This window comes from Pagrus pagrus (assembly GCF_965226575.1).
Source record: "Pagrus pagrus genome assembly, chromosome: 11".
Taxonomy (NCBI): domain Eukaryota; kingdom Metazoa; phylum Chordata; class Actinopteri; order Spariformes; family Sparidae; genus Pagrus; species Pagrus pagrus.
In genome coordinates this window covers 19,134,510-19,159,959 of record NC_140195.1, presented here as the reverse complement: position 1 = coordinate 19,159,959, position 25,450 = coordinate 19,134,510, and the positions used below count along the sequence as shown (strand labels likewise).

General features: G+C 39.6%; 2 protein-coding genes across 3 annotated transcripts in view; one reads left to right on the top strand and one right to left on the bottom strand.

Annotated features, from left to right (window-relative positions):
- Nucleotides 1-1,172: 1,172 nt before the first annotated feature.
- Nucleotides 1,173-8,799, bottom strand: dffa (DNA fragmentation factor, alpha polypeptide). Its single transcript, XM_084367149.1, has 6 exons — nucleotides 8,589-8,799; nucleotides 7,217-7,375; nucleotides 6,963-7,117; nucleotides 6,191-6,395; nucleotides 4,979-5,106; nucleotides 1,173-4,304 (listed from the first exon to the last, which is right to left on the bottom strand). Exons 1-6 carry the CDS (start codon nucleotides 8,680-8,682, stop codon nucleotides 4,077-4,079), a joined length of 969 nt encoding a protein of 322 aa, XP_084223275.1. The 5' UTR covers nucleotides 8,683-8,799; the 3' UTR covers nucleotides 1,173-4,076.
- Nucleotides 8,800-12,439: 3,640 nt separating this feature from the next.
- Nucleotides 12,440-25,450, top strand: part of pex14 (peroxisomal biogenesis factor 14) — a 53,285-nt gene continuing 40,274 nt past the window's right edge. For both annotated transcript variants that reach the window (XM_084365583.1, XM_084365582.1), the window contains exons 1-2: nucleotides 12,440-12,519; nucleotides 14,184-14,228. In XM_084365583.1, coding sequence (XP_084221709.1) covers nucleotides 12,484-12,519; nucleotides 14,184-14,228 — 81 coding nt within the window. In that variant the 5' untranslated portion in view covers nucleotides 12,440-12,483. The remainder of the gene's footprint in view (nucleotides 12,520-14,183; nucleotides 14,229-25,450) is intronic.

Below are 25,450 nucleotides of genomic sequence, written 5' to 3'. Positions count from 1 at the left end.
TCCCAGCTCCACTACTCTATCAAAACAGTCATTACAGGGTTCTTCAGTCCCATGAAATTGCCTCTCATTTGACACGTTTGCATTCACTCGCTAGCGTTTCCCCCATCATTGCTGCACAAGTGGGGTAAAAGAGCACGCCTGACTGTGTGGATGTGAGCAAGAAGCACACTTGTGTTGATTTATTTTAACTTTTTTTTTCTTTCTTCTTTTTTCTATAACGTCATTATGTTAACTTTAACTGAACCGCTATGCTGCTACGTACTATATACTCTGAAGGCCACTACAACTACAAGCAAGGCAAGATATTGTAGGTACTGACCCGTACATCACCTTGGCATTTGCAACCCAACAGCGTCAGAAGGTCTTTGGTGATATTCCCAGCATGAAATGCCCAGACAGTCCTCAGGGCAGCTGGGTGCTTACAGAGCAGACCTGCAGTTGTTACCTGTAGTGCTGGTAACTCATAATCCAATCCACCAAGACAGTGTCACACATGATTGCACAATTGATTGCTCCTCTATACCTCACTCACTTCTCACTGTTCAGCCTAGTTGGAGCTAATTCCACAGGAATTACGCACACCATGAAACCCATTAACCAACAGTTGGAAAATATCTGACAGCAGCATGCAGCCAATAGGCTTACAGCTGATATACCCATCACTATTTTGTTGCTAACCCTGCATCCCGTGCATGAACCCGTGCAGGTGTAGAGAGAGAGATATAAAGGAGGTTCACTGTGTCAGAAAATGTTTCGTTATTGTTAATAGTAATAAAACTACTGAATGGATTTTGGTTTCAGGTGCAGATCCTGATATGGGGACGGATCCAGGATTTTCTTCTCACTTACTTTAACATTGTGACATTTTTATTAATTTCTCAGGAAATAAATCATGGACCTTGATAATAAAAATGTCTTCTTTTTTGGTGGCTGGTATCTATGAATGAGTACAAAAGGAGACTGTCGGGCCTTGGTGGAGGTATGCACTCTTTTTTAGGGATATTTACATTTTATCAGAAATAAAGTCTTGTCTCGACACAAAACACTCAGCTTTCGATGCAGTCTTCAGATCAAGTAAGAATACAAATTGTGTCGCTGAGTCATATTTGTCAGTACATAATTATGAATACACTAAATCTTCATTGATAGAAAGCAGTGGAGCAACAGCTCTGTCAAAGGTTTGAGGGTTAGTTTATTATTATTTTCTTTTAAATCCCTCGTACCACCATTCAACAGGTTTAGAAAATGCACCTTAAAACACAAACAGTACAGTCATATAAAACTTTGTAAAAAAAAACCTTTGTAACATTTGTTATTTAAATGAAAAAGGTGCAACATGCAAGGCTTTTAGTGGAGAGAAAGTTTAAAAATTAACAAACTATTAACAGGATGTGATTAACATTTGTCTGTGTTTTGTGTTGCAGAGAAGTTAGCATGCTAACCAGCTAACTCTGTCCCATTCCGATCCAAAGCTCCTTTGCTAGCAGTGTAAACACCAACACTTCCCAAGCTCCCAGCCCGGACCGTTAGCTGCATGGCTAACAGAGCTTACGAGCAGTTAAAGGTTACCCTGCCCCACATTGTTGTCAACTATGAATTCGACAGGTTTGACTGGTTCAATTCTTAAATATTGCACCTTTAAATATAAAATGTGAATGTGTTGGGAAACTCACAACAATTCTTAGAGGGTTATAAAACAGCAGTGACAGCTTACTTTGAGTGAAACCATGTGACGTGCTGAGGCTCAAGCTCTGTGACGGACACAGAGACAATACTGAGTATAGCAGATCTTGAAGACCACTTTCTCTCTCTCTGTATCTGATACTTAAGTACAACAATACAAAAAGATGATCCTTCTGAAAATTCAAATCCACCATCATTTGTGTTCATTGTTCGAGAGAGAGATGAGCTGACAGGCATGATGAAAGCTCTCTTCCAACTGACCTATGAGTCACACAGACCTGCACACATCGTCTTACATCACACAGCCACCCCACTGATACATAATTTCAATAATAGTGTATAAAAGATGGTTTTAAAGAAGCTCTTATTCAGAAATTCTACGCAACTTACGGACAAAGCTATGTCATTCTCAGCCATATGGTCGTCCATAATGTGTTCAGTGAGGCAGTGATCTTGTCTTATCTTGTATCTTATCTGACTGACGGACTGAGCGATCTGTCTGACTTTTTATTAGAATGATAAATTAGTCCATATATGCCATTCAAACAGATTTACTCATGCAAACTTAGCTTTTACACAAATCTATTTGGTCAATGTCAGCATTTCCATATATTTCAGAAAGACTTCTATCTGCACTAAATGTCACTCTGATCTAGTGCTGTACAAGTTACTTTGGCATTGTGGCTTAAGTGGACATTCTCATCATATTTACATTGTTTTTACAAAGTCTATTTTTCCCTGTATTTATTCCCTAAATGATCACTCACCAATCAATGATGACATTTCACACCAAGGTGCACATACATGAAGACGGGGGTACAAAATATACAAGAAAATGCCACATTAAGGCAAGTGCATATCTATAAAAATGTTCATGTTCACTATAGGGAAACCTGTTCGCTAGATATTTATGTGTTTTCATCCCAAGTTAGAAGACACAAGACATTAAGAGACAACTAATGGACCGTAAAAAGGTAAAAATGTCACATGAAATTCAAGATATAAAAGAAAATGCTGAGATGTTTATTTACTAAATGATGGAATGTATGAATTGTACAGTATAAATAAAATAAAAAAATGTAAAAAAAAAATAAAAAAATATGGCACTGTAGTGGCTACGTGACATTTTTGAATGCTTTTTGCAAGAGTTGCGAAGATAACAGGCAAGAGGAGGTTTGGAGTCAGAACATCAACCTGTTTGCCAGCTGGCTGAAATAAAATAAACTCATAAAAAGATCCCCCATACTCAAAATGTAAACGTAATTTTAGTGACAGCACATGTAAATTATTTTCAACCAACACAGGATAATGTTTTTTGTCACTCACCACAGGCTGGAGGTCCACAGTGTTTCTGTGGCTCGTCCACATTTGTTACCTACATTTATAAAACACACATCTTCTGTCTTAATTTGCAGTGTTTAAGGGGGAGCAGAATGTAAACAATAAGACTGGGAAGATGATTCAACAGTAACAGTTTATAAAAAAAAAAAAACCTAAAGCAATAATTACAGATTTGGGGAAATATGATTATTTGCCTCCTTGACAAGCATATCAGAGACGATTGTTACCGCTCTTAAATCTGTCCACTAAATATGAAGCTGAACCCAGCAGTGCAGTGCAGTTCCAAAGACTGGAAACAGGTGGAAACGACTCGCCTGGCTCCGTCCAAAGGTAACAAAACCTGCCTACTAGCACCCCTAAAGCCCATTAGTTCATATGTTAGTTAACAAACATCGCATTTGTTTGATAATCCATAAAATAACGTTTAAAAATGACATGATGCTGTTTTACTGGGGGGCTTTCTTTTGGTCGGGTACAGTGACTTCCTCGAGTCTTGTGATCACAATGAGGTTGCCAGGCAACCAGTAGAGATTACAGGAAGATATGAGGTGTTAATTAGTGAGTTAACGAGATTTTGGAGGATGGAATTCGTAACCTCCAGACAGAGCCAGGGGAACCATTTACATCTGTGTCCAGTTTTTATGCAAAGCTAAGCTAGCGTGCTCCAGCCTTTTATTCACGCAACTAAAGGCGAGAAAGTCAATAAAAACATTTTCAAAAATATTGAACTGTTGCTTTAAGCTTCACCTGAATGTTGTTTTCACAGCACAGCACTCATCAAAATAGGGAGCCAATAAAAACTTGATGCCAGTGGTTAATGCAAACATGTCTTTGATAAACATGACTTGTGCAAATCACTCTGCTTCCTCTGGAGGCAAAAGCATTCAAGTGGTTTGCAACTTTTACAAAATGCTGCGACCGTCAACATCATTAACATTCATGGATTCCGGCATTGTGGATATTATCCGTACCACAGGATAAATCCCACGCGGACTGACCCTGAGGCAGGTAGTGTGAATTCTTATCAGTCTCTGCTCAGGTGAAGCCTCGGCCTAGTTGCTGCCTTGGGCTGGTGTTTCTACACCTTGCTCCTCCGCGTTCTTCTCACTGGACTGCTGGCTGCTGTCCAGCTCTGTGTTGCTCCTGATGGACTGCAAGGCCTGAACCAGCTGGATACGTCTGGTCAGCTCGGCTTCGCAGGCCTGCAGCAGCGCCGACGTCCTCGTTGTGTCCCAGCCAAGCACCTGCTCCATAGTCTCCAGCCCTCTGCTCACTACCAACTAAACAAACACGGGAAGTCATATGTGAAACTTGTGAGACTATCCTTAGTCAAGTTTATATAATAAGCTAATAATTACTTTATTACATAGACAAGTGCCTCTAATATTTTCATCTCCTTGTTAATAGAAGTAAGAGTAAACAAAATCTTACACTTGCATTCTAGTCAGTGCCCTTTGGATTATATAACAGAACTGTGTCACTAATAAGTGGATGTGTTGTTCTGGGACTTGCAATTTTGTGTAATTGCTTCATCAATTTTACAGCTGCTTATTAGGCTTGATAGCGTATGTTGCAGCACAAGCCTTGAGTTAGAAGGAACAACATAAGAATATAATGAGATATTTCAAGGTGCATTTAGGTGTCACATTTTTGTGACATTTGAATGCAAGTTGGTTTTTCAATCTACTGTATAAATCTGTTAGGACTGAATCCTCTGAGGCATTCAAATATAAAAGTCAAATTTGAGGAATTTTTAGGGCTGAAACGAACAAACTTTTTTCATTGTGGATTAATCGCTCAAAATTCTTCATGATTACGTAGTTGTTTAGTCTTAAAAAAAGTCAACGAATTGTGAAAGATGCTCATTACTATTTTCCAGAGCTCAAAGTGACATCTTCAAATTGCATCTTTTTTCATCTGTGGAAGTTTTGAATCAGCGGTGTATGTGAACTACCTGCAGATCCTCAGTGGACAGTCTGGTCTCTGGGCTTGATTTGCCTTTCAGGACCATCAGCGTCCTAGACATGAATCCAGATGCAGAGTCCTCTTCTATCCCGTCAGGCACGTCCATGTCTCCGGCCCCTGATGCATTAAAACAGGATCTCTTTCAGGATCATTTGTTGTGTAAGGTTATATTTCTAATAAATCACTACAAGAGGGATTATTCAGCAGAGACAATGGTTCCACCTAGTGACCAAAAGGCACAAGCACAGCTCTCTCTCTATAAACACTTTGTAGCAAAAGAAGGAATAGATGGACTACTTGTGTGTTGGCACTGATATGCTTAAAAACAATAACATGTTAAGAAAAAATCTATTATTGTGTTCATCGAGTGCATTTTTTTTTTATTTAAAAAGCTTTTTTTTCAGGTTGAATTATTCCTGTTTGATGTGGATATGAACTAAAAGATACGGACATGGATTTATTGAAATATTGATCTATTGAATACAAACTTAAAGACAAATACAGTACAGTATATAAAGACATTCATCAAGAAATGTTTTCAGATTTCTTCCTTCCTGTATGGCTACACAGTCACACGATTATAGTCATTATTTTGATGGATGTTGTATCCTTATTGATCACAGCTATTTATGAAATTGTATGTAGGATAGAGGAAGATATATGAGCGCCTTTGGCATTTTAAGAGTTATAGATAAATATTATAATTATTATTAAATAACAGCAAACATTCTACATAAAAAATACACTTTACATTATAATTAAAACATAATTTCAGTCTTAAAAAACCTAAACAATACAATCAAGTCAAAGAAAAGTGGTTATCACAAAAAAACAGACCATCGCAGCAAAAGTCATGAGCCAGATACCAATGCCAGATATTACATAGCATTTTTTATGTTATAAAACAGGCTCTTGAGGGCTGCTTGAGACTTTCTAATGAACACACTGTTTGCTCTTCACAGAACGCTGTAATAGATTTTACTAAAGAACTAATATTGCTGTGAAATACAGTTTCTGTAGAGTTTATTTAAACCAACGGAAACACACAAATGAAAAGGTAGCAAATTATCACATAGTTTCTATTGTGTTAGGAAGCCGCAGAATAGACCATGAAACCAAACTATGAAAGGGTAAGCTATGAATGAGACGTCCTACATCTTTATTTAGGATAACTGTTTTTCAAATTGACACACAGTCCTACCTCCCTGGCTGGGCTGGCTTGGCTCTTCCTGCTGTCCGTCTTCTTTCTCCACAGCTTTGAGGTAGAGCTGGAGCAGCTCCTTGGACTGCCTCTCCTCCTCTCGTCGGTCCAAAACCCTCTGCAGTGTCTCCTGGAGGTCCACTGCCTTCTTCTCTTGGAAGCCCAGTGCAAAGGCCAGCTCAAGACACGGTGCATCCACTAAGTCCTGGAGTAGGTGACACAAATCAGACTGAAGCAATAATATAATATAACTGAGTAGAGTAACAAGATTGATGTGGTGCTTTTACGTCACAGCAAAGACACATAATGAAATAAAAGAAGGAAGGAATGAGGCTGAGAGACTCAAACAGTGAGGCTAAAAGTAGAGCAAATAAGACCTGTTCAAAAACACTGTTTTTACTGACTGATTCACGTTTTGCTTTTTATGGTCTATGGTGGCCTCAAACACAAAAAATAAAATAAATTAGGTTTTTAAAGTGCACAAGTCATGCAGATGAGTGACATATACTACACTGTGAACCTCACCAACTAAAGGGGGAAAGATAAGAGGAAGTTACATATTTTAAGGACAAGGCTGGTGTTACTCTCTCAGTACATTCTGACCTCCATACCCTGTCTGTGAGACTATGACCCAACCCCATTTGTTCTTACTGATGACGTCCTTCAACAGGACAAAACAGAACGGAAACTGTTTTTTAAGTAAGAAGTACAATTTCCTTCTCATCAGTGTATGACAGCAAACACTGTTGGTATAGAAGAATATTCCTGGTACCTGTAAATCTGCCTCAGACATGAGGATGATGCTGGCAAGGTCCTGCTTCAGCTGCTGAGCCAGGTCCACCCAGGGTGGTTCAGCACCGGAAGCGTCAACAGAATCAGTCTCAAGCATCACTGAATCCCGGGCCATCCAGGCTGTGCCACCATCCACTACAATGAAAAGTATATAAGTACCGAAACACGCGGCTGTGCACTTTATGAATCAGTCTGGACTGTCGATAAATCTGAGACGGAAGTAAACATGCTTACTCCTGCGAAGTGGAGACCATGCCTCTTTTTCATGCAACAGCATGAACTTTGTGTTTAAGGGTAAACACAAAAAGTAGGCCTGATCCTCGACTATCGTCCCATCATCCTCAAGGACCACTGTGACAGGCTCACTGGGGCTGAACCCGAGAAACTCACATCCTGTGGGGCAAACAGAGAAACAACAGACTTAACAGATCTTATGTAAATATCCTTAAATAAGAATGCCACAGACAACTTTGATACTCTAAAGTATTTTTACTATATACTTAATAGCAAAACAATCAGAAAAACAAGTCCGGAGATAGCAAACAAGCAAAATACTTCAGGCAGAAATAACTCACACAGAACCGGATCTTCAGCCGATTCAAGCAAATACCAATGACTCCTGAACACACAAGCCAATCCATTTAAACTGTCACCTCCTCTTCCATCACAGCTGCTCACATTTGTCACACAGTACACTGCTGTTGAGTGATTGTGCTGCTTACTCCCTCAGCCAGCCTAACCTTAGGCTTTCCTTTTAAAATAAAGTGTGTTTTAAGTCAATGATAGATCTACATTTCCGTGATGTGTCAGGTGGACTTGCCTCTGGTGGGTCTGGATGCAGTCCTCACTGAATGCAACGATATTTTATTTATTTTATTTTGTGAATTCAAAATGTGAAGCATCCTGCCGAGCAGATCCATACATGCCAAATACAAATGAAAGACCAAGTGCAATGCATTACTCAACATCATTCGATGCCAGTGCGGCACACTTTGTTGTAATTTATAACTTTATATAAGGGTCAGAATGGCAGTTTTTCAAATGTTACCTGCAGTTACAGGACTTTATCATCATCAAAAATATATCTATATTTCCGAGATGTAGAAAAACACAAGCACATCTCATCGACAGAGACCCTGGAGAGTAAAATGATCTTGGGCAACGCCTGCTGACTAGCATCCCAGGAATGAGCAGCAGCACTGGTGGGCTGACTTTTCATGTTCAGCTCCTGCAAGTTTGAACACGATGATGACAGACAGAGGTGCTGCAGATAGCTCAGTGGTGATCATGACAGATAAGTTAGCTAAAAACCATGCAGCATATTCATATAGCATATAATGTGATGTTAGAGGCTGACAAGAGTGCTGATGATCCAATACCATAACTTTGTGTTTCACTTTCACATTACAAAGCAACATTGGCGCATTAATAAACACAGACCAATGTAAACTAAAGTTAGAGGGACTAAGACCACACACGACTAGGTTGTGTGATACTATTGTATACTATTGTATCATACGCAGTGTTTATTAGACTATGAGCCTTACATGTATACAGTCGCGTCTCTGACAGGTTCACAAGTTAAAGTCAAACTCTGACAACTCACCTTTTACCTTCAGCTCATCTAAGGAGGGAACAACCACCCCGTATGACTTCTGTCGTGTGAAGTTGCACACCTTACACGGTTTACGATCTGTCATTCTAGTCTTTATGTGGAGAAAACAACTGTTCTTTCTTCTTTTATCTTAAAACTACTAAGTACTGACAGTAGTGCTCGCCTCTTATCTCGTCTTCAGCAGTTTCCAACACGGAAACAACCGCCGAGGCTTCTTCTTCGTCTGTTTTGAGGTGTTAACGGCAGCGGGCTTCGTTAATGTCGCAACACCGCCATCTTGTGGATCTACTTAACTCCTACAGCTTCCGGTTCTTAATTCTAGCTTTAATCAATTTAGCATTAAATAAAATTGTATGGCTGTCATGGACATAAGGGATGTTATTATTTTATGTCTTATCATTAATGTTATTATTATTTTATTTATTTATTCAAAAAGAACAGTGACAGACTCAAAGCTTTACCATTTTACTTACTTGTACAAAATAAAAACCCACCTTTACACAAAGCATATCAAGTGCTTATGAAATGGAAATGCAGTAATAATGAATTTGAATTTGAATTCTGTGGCAAGGAAGTACAACTGTAGAAGCAGTGATATATGTTACATGTTCAGTAAAACCCTGCATAGCCAGTATTTACTCCCTTATTACTCTAAAAATGTGCACTTTTATATCCTGCCTTGATTTGAAGAAATCTGCCAACCACACAGGGATTACAGGCTGCATCACAGTTGGACTAACCTCCTTTTGTGCACGTCCTACAAGTTGAGACAGGAGAAATGCCACGTTTATACAGAACACTGCTCCGAGTCAACTACTGGAAGAATTGGAGATTTCATGGAGGAAAAAATTCAAGTTTTCAGGAGGTGCAGCAACAAGAGACTTGCAAGTAATTGACCTAGGCCTAGATTACAGCTCATCCGCCAAGTATGGTTTTGGATGCAAATCCATGAATTAATCTCCCACAGTGTCTCATACATAATGTCAGCCCCCCAGTCAAACCCCAAAAGTCATCTCTTCACATTTATAACGTTTTTACACTTATCTAAAATATCTTAAATGGTGTTTTTTCTATGATAATATACTCATAAGAGCCAAAATGTCTCACTAAATGATGTCCACACAGTTGTAAATGAGTATTTTCTCTAATCTTCTCTAATCGATTATTATTGATTGTTTTTAATGGAGTTAAGTAAGTTTCATTTACACATAAGTTTCATGTACCATTCATTTCATCTGTTTACATACAGCATGTGTTCATATGTGTTAATGTTAATAAAGGCAATCCATATGTCTATATTTGATGGTTTAATGTATCTATCTCAGGTTTCCTTATAGGAACAATAACCGCCTCTTTTCAACCTTGTGGTATTCTTCCTCCTCCCACACTTTATTATGCAGTACTAATAATTCATTCAATCCATGTGCACTTAAATGTTTTAGCATTACATGGCATATTTCATCCCTACTTCTTATGCTCTCCTGGGGTCCTGTTCCACAATACTTGTATAATGTGCCTTTTCCTAATTGTCTTCCTCACTATTACCTGAGCTTTTGTTCTGTGTCACATATTGAAAATGATTCATTCTTTTCATTAGTTTAAATTTCTGTTTCTCACAGCTTCTTTACACTCACTGCCCCATCATGATCTTGCCTTTCCTCTTTATTTTGCTTTTATTCTCAGGCTGAGGGTTTTAGTGATGGTCCTCAGTGCAGCTGTTCTAAAACCGTCTTATTTAATTATCAAGGGTTTCTGTGGTCATATTACCATTAATCTGCTTCAGACATTTATCACTCTCTTCTTTAAACTTCTCCCAGTTAACTTTCCGAAACACTTATTTTCGACCTCTGCCCACTCCAGTCACAGTCCTGTTACATACCGGATCAGTAATGATGTTGTTTCCTGTATTAACATCTATCATTGTGTTATTACCATCCATAAGTACCATAAGTACACTAAATTCCTCTCATTTCAGCAATCTATTACCTGATCATTGCATCAGTTTTCTCACTCAACCACAATGTGTTTTGTGCACTGAAGTCCTGACATCACACAATGTTTGCCCTACTTTGAACCTCGATTTCTTTGTAGCTTTCTACAAAGGTGAGAATAATTCACAACCACTAATTCCTTCCTTTCAACACACACTTCCTAAAGCGGCCTAAAGGTTAGAGAAGTGAGCTTGTGAGCGGTATGTTGCCAGTTCAAATCCCGGACTGGCAGGAGAAATCTGGGTGGGACAGCACTTGCCCTTCTCTCTTTACCACCACTGATGCCCCTGAGCAAGGCCCTTAACCCCGACTGCTCCAGTGGAGCTGCTCAGTGGTGAGCTTCCAGGTGTGTGTGTGTGTGTAACTGTGTGAATGAAAGAGAGAACACTGCTCCCAGTGAGCCCTCCCTGAATAAATAAAGGTAAAAAACAAACAAAACAAAACCCAATACACTGAATTCACCCTCCTACTGCCTATAAATTGTTTAAAATCTGGTCCATCGGCTATGAAAGCTATTGCATTCTGTGGAAGTACTGCAGTATGAAGATTGTATCTAAAATCAACCAACATATAAGATTGAATCTTACTTCCTGCCATTTTAAACCCATCATAACAAGATCAAGAAAAGATGTTATTTTTACCCTTTGAAAGCTAAAAGGTGCCACTGCCGAGCTAAAAAGCATCCTGTCTAAAGTCATGACTGCACATAAAGGCTGCATATAAGGTCTTTTCAAATCAATTTGGGATCTTGGGGCTGCCAGAGACTTTTAACATTTTAAAATAAGTTCCCATCTTCAAAACTTCCCCCACGTTTCCATCAGCATGAGGGTGAGTAGATGACTGAGTTTTCATTTGTCCTTTAAGTCCTATTACATCTCTCAGAAAGTCCACCTCTTTAAATGTGTCACTTGGTGGCAGTAATGAAAGTAAATGTTCCTTTAAAAGTCACTGCAGTTTATATTGGGATACAGTATATCAGTCATGCTGGCCTTGACTGACAGATTTGTCTTGGCGCAGTCAGACTGTGAGACCACGCTGGATTATCAAATGGATTATTGTCTCCAGGGCCCGATAATCTTCAGGGCTCCCGAACAATCCACTGACAACTGATAGCCCCAGTTTATTCTGTTGTTTTGATTAATTACAAATTTGAGGAGGAAAATGCACCACAAAACACATTCAAATAAAAATAATAAATGAAAAGGCTTATTATTATTATTTTATGTTTTGTTAATTGTCTTCATATTTCGACATTTATATATTATTCTATTTATTTATCTTTTTATCTCCACTTTTTTATTAATTTGCTTGTTTTTTTAATCATAAAGACTTTTTATCAAACCACTTGTTAATGTACTTTCATGTTTCTTGTACACACTAGGGGCTCTAAGCAAAATCTAATCAAACTCTGCTGTGTTAACTGTACTTAAAGGTGCACTACGCAGCTTTGGGGAATACATTTTAATTGTAAGAGAAAGATCAACATTGGCTGTTTTTTTTTTTATCCATTAAGAAACTAAATAACAAACTCTTCGTTTTCATGACTGAATGAACTGAATAAACAAACTCCTAGCACAATTTCATACAGTTGTACTTTGTTCACATGTGGCGGACCCTGCCACCTTTCAAGCTTCAAACAGTGTTCTGGGGACCTTATTTGCTGCTGAGAGCAGCTTTTTTATTCAGTTATGGAAAAAGTAAATATTTCTGAGTTTGTATCACTCCCTCATTAATACTGTAAATATTAATTCCGAGTCTGAATTTCTTCTCCAAAAGGACAAAGTCCCCTTTAATGAGTCAAACTGTCCCCTCCTGTGGCACTGTTCCTGTCCCTCAGGAAAAGTAATCGAGCGCTGCTCAGTCGAGCAGCCTCTTAGCAAACAAGGGATAGGAAGATGGCATCCACCGACCAACCTGATCCACCGACACAGGTCTACATTTATGCAACTGAGACATTTACCTCCCGGTGTCCACATGCGACAGCGAACTCGTACGACGTGCTTAGATGTCGTGACCCTTGAATGCCATCATTTTCGTTAGTTACTTTTTAAAAAAAAAAGCTTAGCTAGCGAGGGTTAGCATGCTTGCTAGTTAGCATGCTAGCTAGCTCGTTTCAGAAGTTGCCTCTCGGACATACTTGTGTTGACAAGTGGGACGCGAGAGGACAAGCTGATGTTCTTGTGCTTCTCACTGTTGACAAAACTTATGTGGCTTTCTTACCGAGTCGGCTAAAGTTAGCTTTTTGTTTTTTTTTAACTTCAAGCAAATGTGCGCCCTTCTGTCTGACAGTGTAGCCTTGTAATGTGCAGTAAGAGATAAAATGTGAAAGGTCACTGTTAGCCAAACAAGCCTGGTGGTGTGTACTCGGCTCTTTGCTAACAGTCTTTGCTCGTCACTGTCAAGCATGAATCATTTCGAGAAAACACATGTTAAAGAAAGTTGTGGCTCATACATCTCGCAGGGGATAGATTTGCACTTTGCTGCTACATTTGCAATACTTTTAATTTCGTTATCAGCAAGCATACAAACCATTATGTTATCCAGGACTGAATTGTTGATAACTGAATCCTTCAAAGGTTGACTTAATGTTGACTAAACCCAAGCAGAAAAGAAAATTAAGTAAGGAACTGGATTCATGCTTGTCATGCATGCTAACACTTACAAAACAGTACTTAGTAATACTAGTAGTACTTCCTTAATAATGAATCAACAAGTGCATGAGCTACAGATATCCATCCAAAATATCTAGATCCTTTAATGCACATGTATTCAGATTATGTATTGCTGTTTCCTTAACTACTCACCAGCATTCAACTAAGCAGAAGAGGGCTAAACAAATGCAATGCAAATGGATGATTTTTAATTGTTTTCTCCCACTTGCACGACCAGATTTTAGGTGCAATCATAAAATTATCAATTACTTTTTAACATTATTCGAATGACAGAGATGTTATTGTCCAGACTGACAATTTTGAAGGTTTGAGGCTTTAAGAGCTGCAACGACTAATCAATTAATCGATTGATCGACTATTTTGATAATCCATTAATCGGTTCAGTAATTTGTCCAGTAAAATGTCCATTATTCCAGCATTTTTCACAATTTTCTGGTATTTTATATAAAAAATTAAACAATTAATTGTGAAAATAATCAGCGGATTGATTGATATTAAAAAAATAATCCCTAGTTGCAGCCCTTTCGAGTAAATATAATAATAATAGCAGCTCCCATGCTCAGATGAGGGCTTGAAAACTGTCTCTATTGTTTTCTTTTCTACTTAATCGATGGTGATATGTTGTGTTTTCTTTCTTGTGACAAATATACTTATTGTAAGTCGCTTTGGACAAAAGCGTCTGCTAAATGCCCTAAATGTAAATGTAAATATGATGGAAAAATGTCTATGTTTTAAACTTATTTCACTCGTTCTTTGCTTATTCCAGTAGCATTAGCATGTGAGATTGATAGATAGAAATACATTTATAAAGATAGATGTGCTGATTTGCTCACTGTAACTTTCTTAACAGTGCTGTATTACAGCCACAAACCTGTGTCCTCCACTAGATGGCGCTCTAACACAAGTGTTGTTTATCTTCCCAGCCTGGACCTGGAGATGATCCAGTAGCTCCCCCCAGAGAAGCACTGGTAAGGATTCAGTATTTAACACAAATTACATGACTGATGAGGTAATATGGACTAGAATAAAAACATGAATATGAGTAATGCCTGTTTGATGTAAGTGCATTTTAGATAGATGTAGCAGGTTTGATTAAATGATAGTCAATTTTAATTTTATCTTTTATAACATGATAATTTTTAATTATTGATAAATGCCACATGGCATGATTCTCAGCCGTGTACTATTAATGCCATAGAATATGTAAGTTTAAGCACTTAAGCCGCTGTTTCACAGGTCAGTCCCTCTGACTGTGTGCTAACCACTGAAATCAGCTGCATAGTTGAGAAACATTAAGCGCGTGTTTTTTTATGATGTGATGACTTAAAGAAATTTGTTTTCATCCTTCCGTCAACAAACTACTTTTCCGTGGCTAATCAGATGATATTACACATTCCCCAGCAAGATCAAGTGTTAAAGGCTTCCAATTAGCAGCCAGTCACTTTAGCGCCACACTGATGTCTGAGTCCATAATGAGAGTGTACTTTATGTTCCCTTTCTTTGGAGAGTAAAAAGCATGTAGAAAGGGCTATTTTTGCAGTCACAATGGTGCTTTAATCATGTTTAGCATGAAACGTTTGACACGTACTTTTGTGGTCTTAAGTTTATCCCATTGTTTTTCAGTCTGGGTTGTGTCACACAACTGGGTCAAGGAAGATTTGAGCTGGTTTGCCAATAATAAGTCGTCAGCAATAGAAAATAAGAATATACTGTTTAAACAGACTTTTGCCAACTATTGACTATGTCTAAGTACAAAGACATGCCTGCAATCCTCCCTGTGGCCATAAAAAGCAAACAAATGTTTCTTTATTCATTTTTGAAGATGTAGTTGAAAGTAAATTCCCCTTCAACTCAGTGTTTGTAGAATAGAGTTGTCCGGAAAAATGGCTCAGAGAAAAGTTGAAAAACAATGTTTTCTTGGGAACAATATTGGCATGAGTGTAAACTGAAATATTAGCTTCGGCCCAAAAGGAAGGTTTCTGCCAACAGACGCCAAGGCGATGCTTTAATTATGCACACGCAACGCAAAGCAATGAATTAGTAGTTTTCTTATTTTGTCCATTGAATGTGTATATTTTGATGAACAATTTATGTCTGCATGTGCAAGTGGTCCATCACGATAAGAGCAGGCGTAATACTAGATGAAAAGCAACAAACATTCTTGCATATTGAAAATGTTAAATCCTGTTTCCAGGATAGTTGAAATGTCTGCTTGTGCTTCAGCTCATAAACGTCTTCACCCGCAGCCATTTTCTTGTGAGAGCCTGATCAGTAATGCGTTTGTACAACTCTCAACAGAGATGATCCTTAGCTACTTCCATCATCAACTTCGGCAAAAAACAATTTGTTTGCTTCTTTTTTTACCACTTGCCTAAACGGGCTAGATTTACTAGCCCGATGTGGCATTTTGCTCGTCCCTGGTCCTCGGGCAATCCTTATTGTTTAGCCCTGAGTGTGCCATGCAACCCATAATCCTCATAAGTTGTCCGAGTTATGAATACATGCAAGGCCAGCAACATTTAATGACAATAAACATCAGCTGTTTTTCAATAATGTGTGAAGGATGCTCGGCCCAAGTGATGACAGCGATTATAGCCCGGACTGTCTTATCGCTAAGTGGGATGGAATACATCACAGGTACATTCGCTGTCCTTGTATGGACCCAGCATCCAGGTTGGAGAAGTGCTGTATTGTTCAGTCTACATGTCTCAATGTCATTCACCACCATTCACTCTTCATCCTCCCCCCATCATCCCTTCATGCCAAGGCTAATTTAATCCTGGGGTTATTGATTGTGGGAGCATTCTCCCAGGCTTTCTTTCAATTTACTTCAATTTCATCATCCCAGTGCGCTTCAAGACTGCCTCCTCAAAAAGGGAAGAAATTCTTGTTATGAGGGTCCTGATTCGAGACTGGTTGACAAGTCTCCCCCACCACCTCCACCCTCACTTCCAACCCCTTTTCTCCGTTCTCTTTTTGATGAGCTGCTCTTTCCCAGTTAAGTGGATTATTACAGTAGGGATAATTCTTGTCACATGGCATTATTTGGATGAGGTGAATAATTGAAATTTGTGTCTGAAAGGATTTTATCTGGATGAGAGGAAAGGGAGTGCTGGCAGGGTTGGGAGGGGAGAGAGAGAGAGAGAGCGCACACGTTTGTATAACATTTATGTGCACATGTGCATGTCAGACAAGCTAGTGTGTCAGGCCGGGGACACCAGTCATGTTAACAGGTTCTGACTCACCTCGCCCAGATCAGCAGGCCCTGGCACACTGCACGGCGTGGGCTCTCCTCTGTGGCAAGAGGGCCCAGCTCAGGGGCCAGAGCCACAGCCTCTGCCACAATCCAGGCCAGAGGGGCAGGTCTGGACCTGCAGAGAGAGAGAGAGAAGGGTGGGAGAGACTGTGTGAGTGTGTGTTCCATAGTTCACTGGTATACCAGTCGCTGCCAGCCGCTGCTGTTGCCTCTGGCACTGCTCTTTGCTCGCTCTCACCCCGTCTCCATCTATAGCCCACACCCCCTCCTCTCCCACCTACCACTCATCGCTGCCATGGCCATTACCCCTGCCAGCCTCTTGCCGGTGTCTCCCTGGTCTTTGTGCTCTCTCCCTGCCGTCACACTCTGTGCTCACCGCCCGTCTCCTCCAATCACTCCGTCCTCATTGCCTTCAAATCCACCCAAACACTTCACAACAGTAATTACATGTGTGCAAACCACTTTGATCACATGATAAGAGAATAGGGTCAGATGGACATAGATATGATGTTATATGATAAGTCATTTATATTATATATTATATTTTTATTATTGGACTGTTTGTCCACAATATCTATATATAAAGAAACATCATAAATAAAAAATCTAATATTTTATATGTGTATATATATATCGCTAAATTATATTCTCATCAACTTTATTTTGGATTAAAAAAGATATGAAATAACAATCACTCATAACAAAGTATCTTTACATTGTCCAAATGGAAATTAAGGCTGCAACTAAGAATTATTTTAATTATTGATGAATCTGTTGGTTATTTTCTTGAGTAACAGATAAATTATGTCAGACAAGAATTTAAAATGTCTGGAGTCTTCAAATTCCTCGTTGTATCCAAATACGTTATTTTTACTATCATATATGAATAATTGAATATTAAAATAGTTGCAAATTATTTTTAGCTACTAGCCAAACCCCAGATAAATTAATTAGCTGTTGCAGCTCTAGTGGATAACCGTTGGGATTTTTTTTTTTTCCCCACAATTTGCAAAATCAAAATGCTGATATCTTAACTTATCTGTTGCCTGGAGTCAGTTAGTCCTTGATTGTGTTTTTAAACATCCAGCACAGAAAAGAGCTAGCTGCAAGGGTTAGGCCAACAGAAATCAACCATTGAACCCCTCCACCATCTGAACTTTGTCAGGTTGTCGAGGGGTCAACATCGACATCAACATTAAAACTTTAGAATTATTGTTAAATCTACCTGTTGTGAGCCTGGTTTAGTAAATTAGGGGGTGAGTTTTTATTTGTATTGCTTAAATGAGGATCAAGACGTACCCTCACAGCTAACTCTCCCGTTCTCTCCTAGAAACCTAATTTTCAAAAAGGTAGCCCTACAATGAATGTGATGCAAGGTGTTTTACCGTCATCACTTATCAGTATCCGCTCACATGCACTGGGCTGCCTGCCTCTTTTTTAAAAATCCACTAGTGTATTCTGCAGTTACATCACTATGACTAGTTATTAAAATGTTTTTTTATAATCAGATGATCTGCCTAATGAGGTGGTTTAAGCACAGGGAGGAAAAGTAATCAGAGACTGGGTGAGAAGGTGAGAGGGATGGGCTGTGAATAGACTCAAATGTGCAAAAATTAGAAATAGTAAATTATGTTATCCAACGCTAATAAATGCTGCCACTCACTGCAAAACTTTTAGTTGCGACTGTAGGGATTTATGGCGATTTTCATGCTGAATTTCCATTATCGGGATCATCGTGAATCGGAATAATCGGGAATATCCTCACATTAGTGACTTGAATAAGCTTTATTTTTAGTTGCCTCAGGGGGGAAGCCCGCATCTTTCTGGTCATTCCAAAATCCTAAAAATACCCCAAATCTACCATGTATTTATCCTTTACATATGCAGGGAGACTTTATGATTTATGATCATCTTTTAAATAGTTTTTCACTTAAAAGGATGTTCACTAAAAAAAGATGCTGCAAGGTTAAGTGATTCCAGTATGTTTTAGTTCTGATTGTCTGAGTAATACTGTAAATTGCAGTTACTTTAGCCAGGATAATAGTTGATAATGAGATGTTCATATCATCCCATGGCTTGTTGCAGTGTGTGTATATGAAGGGTGGTGTGGGCGTGCAGCGGGTCTACAGGAGAGTTGACCCCTTCGTTAAATAGGATTCTTATTCTTATGGGTTTCCCTGGTAGAATTAGGCCTAGCCCTTTACTCTCAGATGAAAAAGCATGTGTTTGTGTGTGGGGATGCAACATACAGCACGCCGTGTTCACCGAGTGTGTGTGTATGTGTTTAGGTTTGGGGGTTTTAGTACAGCAGAGGGAGGGTGGTAATGGGAGGGGAAAAAGAATTGTAAGAAGAACATCCCCGGTCTCACAGCAACTTCAAAAGCTCCCCTTCCCCAGGATATTAAGCGACTGTGATGAAAAATTTAGCAAGCGTTAAATAAGCCGCTTTGAAGTGATCTGTTTTGGCTCAGCAGTCTCCAAATTTCCGTAGCCCCTCTGCAATAGCCATCATACTATAGAGAGGGGGGGGGGCAGAGTGTAAAGTGTAGGAGTTGTGGGGGACCTGGCAGGTTGGCAGAGGATGAGGTGCCAACAGTAATCGGTCCAGCCACCGACATGAAGGCACTACCGCTGCTGCTACTGTCCTCTTTTGTCTTTCTCAGGCTCTTTTTCTCCTCGTTTCACCTCTCACTCCCTGCCGGATCTTCTGCTGAGCCCCGCGAGTCTCAGGCAGACAGATGTTCCTCATATGTTCTCTCTAAAAAGAGATTTTTTTTTTTCACTTATGCGTGGGAGTAACGCAAATGTAACACAGTGGTGATACCAGGAAGTCAGAGGTTACTCTCGGGTCTTGACTCAGTTATTTTTTGTCCTTTATGACTTTCCATATGGGACATGTGTTTGTGGAAAGATATGTCCTTTTAACACCGGTCTATCCTCTATGTGCGAGTCTTCACTGGATTATATGACTTGCACAATTTTCAATAAAAGAATCAGAGGCTACAATAGATTTTAAGTGATTTGAACCTTTTTACATCTCCCCCACCATAAAGCAAAAATAACAAGAAGCTAATCTCTTATCTGATAATTCATATTTCAATTCATTTCACATTCATCACTTTTAAAACCATTATTTTAATTTTTGAGGACTTCAGGTTTCAACATGCTCCAAATTAATTATTGGGGCAGAATAAGAAATGGGAGCCGGTAATGAGTCTGGTATGGTAACTCCATTCTGTCAAGAAACTAGGCTACCATTTAGTTAGTCAGGGGAACCTTCTCTGAGATTTTCCTTTTTTCCTCTTTGCTCATTACTTTAATTGTAATTGTAATCCTTTATTGGAGCTGTCTGCAGTAAAGGAGAGTTATGGTCCGAGTGGGGGCGCGAGCCATGGAGATATTTCATGATTATTGGAGAAGACGGTCACTAGGTGGCAGCCACTAGTTCGGCCTCGCTGTAATTACTGGGTGGGAAGTGATGGGGAGAAACTGTACGTGTGTGTGTGCGCGCATGCAAGGGTGTGTGAAGAGAGATTTCTCAGATTCTAACACGCTCCTTGAAAGAGAAAAGTCGAATAAATCTGATCACCTGCCATTTCACAGTCAATAGATTCAGCATCCTGTCACGTTGACTGTAAACATGCTGCATGCTCGACAGAAGCACAGAACAAAGGCATGAGTGTAAGGCATCTGTCTTCATACTTTCATGTTTGATTTCAAATAAGTAAACTTGTTTTTTTTAATGTTACCTGAGAACTATACTTCACAATGTGAGCTAATGCAGAGTGGTGACTTGTGTTCAGTTTCCTATGGCCATAGTTTGAGATGCAAAACATGTACACACCAGTTTGTTTCAGTGGTCGTGGTGAAGTTTTCTCTTTGAATAGCATAAAATCTCAATTCTCTGTTTCTCAGCACAACACTCATTGTGCATCATGCGCTGTTTGTTTCGGTGGTTAATGATACAGGAAGGGCCCTCCGTTTTATTGTTGCTGTGTTGCACTTTTTCCCCTCCTCGCCCAACCCCGGCAGCGAGCCTCCTTAGAGGACTCTGTATGAATTCTCACTGTCATGTCCAAGGACGAGTGGCGCAGGGTCAGCTAATTGCTTTTATGATTATGATTTCACGTCAGATTTATCGTGCATGCTCGGAGCACATCTTCCAGGTCCTGCCGACGTTGCTGGCTCAGATGGGGAAAATGAGTTTACAGCTTCTGGCTGTGACTTCTTGTTTAAGTGCAGGTCACACTTTTTGACTCATTAGAGTTGAACGCAGGGGGGTGAATCACACAGGCTTTTCCTGTAAAAGCCTCTGTTTTCTATGTCAGTAAGCCTGCTTGTTTTTCTCGTGTTTGGCCACAAAAGAGCATTTCTTTACTTTGTCTTCCACATGTGCGGAAGTTTGGAGGTCATGAGTGAGGAATGACACAGACAAGGATTTTTGGTTTTTCTGTCGTTTGAACTTTTTACGAGCCATAAATCTCTCGTCTTCGTTTCTGTTCACAGATGAAATCATTACGCTTATTCCCCTCATAGGATGCCAGAATTATCAGTCGACAGCTTTTTGATGTTGGTGACTTTTTTTTCTGACGGTTCCTCCCTCCTCTTTGAAAATGATGAGCACAGATGAGTCCAACCCATTTTATAAATTTTATTTATTTTGTGGTTTCTGCCTCATGTGCGGAGCCGGACCAGATCTTCACTGCCAACCCCGACAATGGCGCTTTTATCTTGGATTTTGATGAGCTCATTGAAGATCCTTTAATTCACTGTAAAGTTCAGAGTAAATGAAGAAGAAGCTGCTGTCTCTTTATGTCAATAATACACATATTTTATGTAGATAGAGTTTCATGTCGTGACCCATGGCTCTTGATTTGTTGCAGTAATTTGACCTGGCTCTGACCTTCCTGGCTGGGCCGCAGTGTGACTAGTGACAGATGCAGCCTGGGAATATGGTTTGGATAGTTTTCCAATGCTCAGAGGAATGTTAAAGCTAGTTTTACGCAAAGTTCATTTTGGAGACACATGTAAAGTCTGTGATTAAGCCAAAATCAATAAACTTTAATGAATACTTAGGACTAAACTTGTAGGGTTTTTCGTCTCAGCGAGTATATTAATGTAAACAGCATGGTAACAGAGCTGTAATTTCCTATTCTCCCACAATTTAGTGAACTGTCACAATATGTTTACTTAAGAAATGATAGAAATACGACACCAGTTTAATTACAGCGTAGTCATTTTGCCTCAATATACTTGGGAAAGTGGGCTTATTGAGCTGAGCTTCCTTTATCCTCTCTATTCTGCTTTGTAATTACTTCAGCTTGATTTATCGTCTTTTCTTTGTGTTTATGGTTGTAAACTGCTCGAGTGAGTAACTTGGTCTGAGAGTGGCTTGTCTCCTCGCAGCGAGGCTGGAAATCTCCCGATGAATCTGAGATGTCTCCGCTGTCAAGACTGCTCACATCGCTCTCAGCCTCCAATGTCACTTTCAAGGCATAATTACACAAGTTGTGTTGATTAGTATGAGAAGCAATTACGCCGGCTTTCCGCCGCAAATGGAGAATGTGATGGCTCTTGATTGACAGGAAGCATCCTGGCTTTAATAAGTAAATGACTATGGTAATTCAGGTACTGAGACCCTTTGATTTGTCAGCATCTTTCTCATTTTTGTGATGTCCTCTGATTTTAATGAACATGAATTTGATTGAATCCCCCTTCATTTCTCCCTGTCCCTGCTTCCATCTGTCCGTCTGTCTCCTCTCTGACCAGCAAGTGCTCTCACGAGGGAGCCATATGCTTTCAGAGCTATCCTCAGCAATCTTGCTGCCGATGCTGAATTATTTCTCTCTGAATGAATCCAGTGTGTAAAAATGAAAAAAAAGACAGAGAGAAATGAACAACATGCAATTTTGGCACACTGTTCAAAATGCTTTTCAGCACATAGTGCCTTCACAAGTGTGGAAATCAGAGGAAAAATTATTTGTAATTGACACTTTGGGGAACATTTTTTTCTCTTTTTATCTGGCTTCCCAGTAAGTTATTAGCTGTTAATTTGTCGGCAAGCTCCCCTACAGCGCCAGATATTTGTTCAAATGCAGGGATCCCCTCAGTGCATTTGTAACTACACTTCTGAAAATGCTGCCCTGTCTAATTATGTAATATAATACTGCCTTTTAGGCAAGTTTCTTTTAATTGAATAATATTAGCTGTAGCTAAGTGTAAGCTATTGGAACAGCAGTGCTTAAAATAGCCCTCTATATTGTATTAGACACACAGTGGTCTTCTGTACAATGCAGCTAAGATAGGGTCTGCAGTTTGCACATTTTATGAATACACCGGTCTTATAGCTCTAAAGCTTTTACACTAAGTTCTGTGTATTTTTAGATATTTGAATTAGAGCCAAACATTTAAATAATGCTGAAATTTGATTGGCCCAGCCCACAGTCTCATATTTCTTTTCTTTGTTAACCACACTTGGCCTAATCAAGTAATTCCCTGTTTGTCTTAGTAACCCCCTATAGAGTCATACATGCATAAATATAATAAAATAATTTGCTCTTGCACTCCCTAGCCCGGCTGTAATTTATATGGATTGAATGAGTGCTGCATTGTGGAAAAGCACGAGTGGACCAAATGCTCGTTTGTCACCTCTAATAAATGTTGGAATGTAAATTATGAAGTTATGCTTCAGATGTAAATGCACTTTATTCCAGTCCTTTAATGTAAACAGCCCACTCCAATACATTACGGGTGGGGGTGGGAGGGCAGAGGGGGATTTGACTTGGAATTTTGACTGTTTTCACAATCAATAATAAACACAAAAGAGCCGAGATGGGGAACATTATAACATATCTGAAGTCGGGTTCATAAATTATTGCATGAAAGCAGGCTTGTACACCAAAAATGTAAATACATTAATGTTATTAATAATGTAGTGACTAATAGTTCTATCAAGACTGTAATAGCAGTTTAATGGAATATGACAGCAAGAATGTATTACACTTCTTACATTTAGACGGGACCTCACATGACATTTATCAGGGATTTTCTGAAACAATTTTTTTGATTATTTTGTTAAGTTAATTGCTTCATTCTCCCCCCCCCCCAACGTCTTCTCTGGGAGAGGGGCAAAAAAAAAACTGGTAATGGATATTAATTAATATGTGTCAGTTTTCGGGGTTTGATTAAAAATAATGAAAGCAAAATGCTAATGGGATTTCAGAGTTTCTCTGTGTGTGGCGCCCTGAGATTGTGGCTTTATCAGGGGAATCTGAAAAACAGATAGTGGGCTACTCTCTAGACTAAAATGAAAGTGGCAGAATACAGAAAATGAGATAAATTATCTTAAAACCCTGCAAAAATAGAGCACTTAAGTGAGAATATTGCACTCCAATTAGCCTAACTTTAGATGTGTGATACAGTGGTTCGCTGACAGTAAAGTTTCCAATGCGTTATTATGAAAAGTTGAGCCCGGCTTACAATTCATCTGTTCTTCTCAGAATGACGTTATCCTCACCTGCAGCTGAAGAGTTTGATTTCTGAGCGAAACAAACACTTGAATCATTTCTGACAAGTTGCTGTCTTGGCAAGTTGTTTTTTCGGGCTGCTGTGATGTGTTTCTAATATATGGTTGTTTGCCAGAAAGAGGATATATGGTCTTGTTTCTCAGAAAGGTTACACAGCCTGTAGGTGTTTTTTCAGGTGTTTTTTTGGCCTTTCATTTAAATTAGATGTTCCTCATGCCTCTTTTAAAATTGAGCTTCACTTCACTTGGCACTGATTACAGCGGGGATGTCAATGCTTCATCTATAGTCCACTACAGTCAGCATGGAGAAACCTCTGCCAAGACTTCTTTGTGTCTGCATGCAGTCTTCAGCAGAAAGAGGACTTTTAAAAGCTATCATTAAGGTGGGGCACAAGTGTAGACCAGCAGTGAAACAGAGCCTGGCACAGTAAAAAAGCAACCGTAGCCACTGGCACAACTGACAATTATCCAACACCTGGACTGGCTCTCCTCCCTGGTATGTGCGTCAAGGCTGTCTACTTTGTGTTAATGCAGTGATTAACAGGAAGATTGCGTTTGTTTTCCTGTGCAGCTCTCTTGGCACCCAGTCTTTGCTTTCTGTTTGATTAAAACAGTAGATGGATGGATGCATTGTGGCTCTGTCGTGAACTTTAAAAGAAAGGGTGAGAATGAGATGATCGAAACAGAATAAACTGAGGAGGAGTCCAGGCCTTTTTATTGTGGAATCTGGGATTTTAAGCGAGGTATTGGTGGCCTGCAGTCCTGTGGAAAGAGCCAACCCTCTTTGGTTGCCCCCAAATATGACTCTGTGTCAGATTAGTGTGTCTCCCCTTATAACTCCCTGTTCTTTCCCTGTTATTTACTGTCACTACGTGACTCGCCTTCTGTCCGTCCCTCCTCACATCTACAGGACTACGTCATGGTTTTCTCCCCCTCCGTACTGCGTGGAAAGTAGTTTTAGGTATCATGGGGACGAGAAAAGGGGAAGTGAAGGGGCTTCGTCAAACAGCCCGTACTTCTGAAATGCAGAGAGTGGCATTGTCATGTGTTTTCTGTGTCAAGGTCGACAGAAAATGTCAGAACAGGTGCGCGTCTGCTGCTGAGCTGCTTGCCAACTCAGCCCCTTTGCTGTAACACGCCACCCCGTGTGACATTATAGTGGTTCACTGTGGGTTGTCTCCTCTCCTCTCTCTTTCGGTTGAGCGGGGTAAAACATGTATTTTTCCCCGTCACAATGTGAGTTCATGTAGATTTCACTTGGGTGTCGACGCCTAAACTTTGACCACTGGCTGCTGCTGTGTAGGAGTGTTGTGCAACGTTTTCTTTTTCCTTTTTGTTGTTCGATCTAAAGACATAACCTTGATCAGGAGGAAGTCTGTTTCTTTAGATCAATTATTGGTCATGGCCTT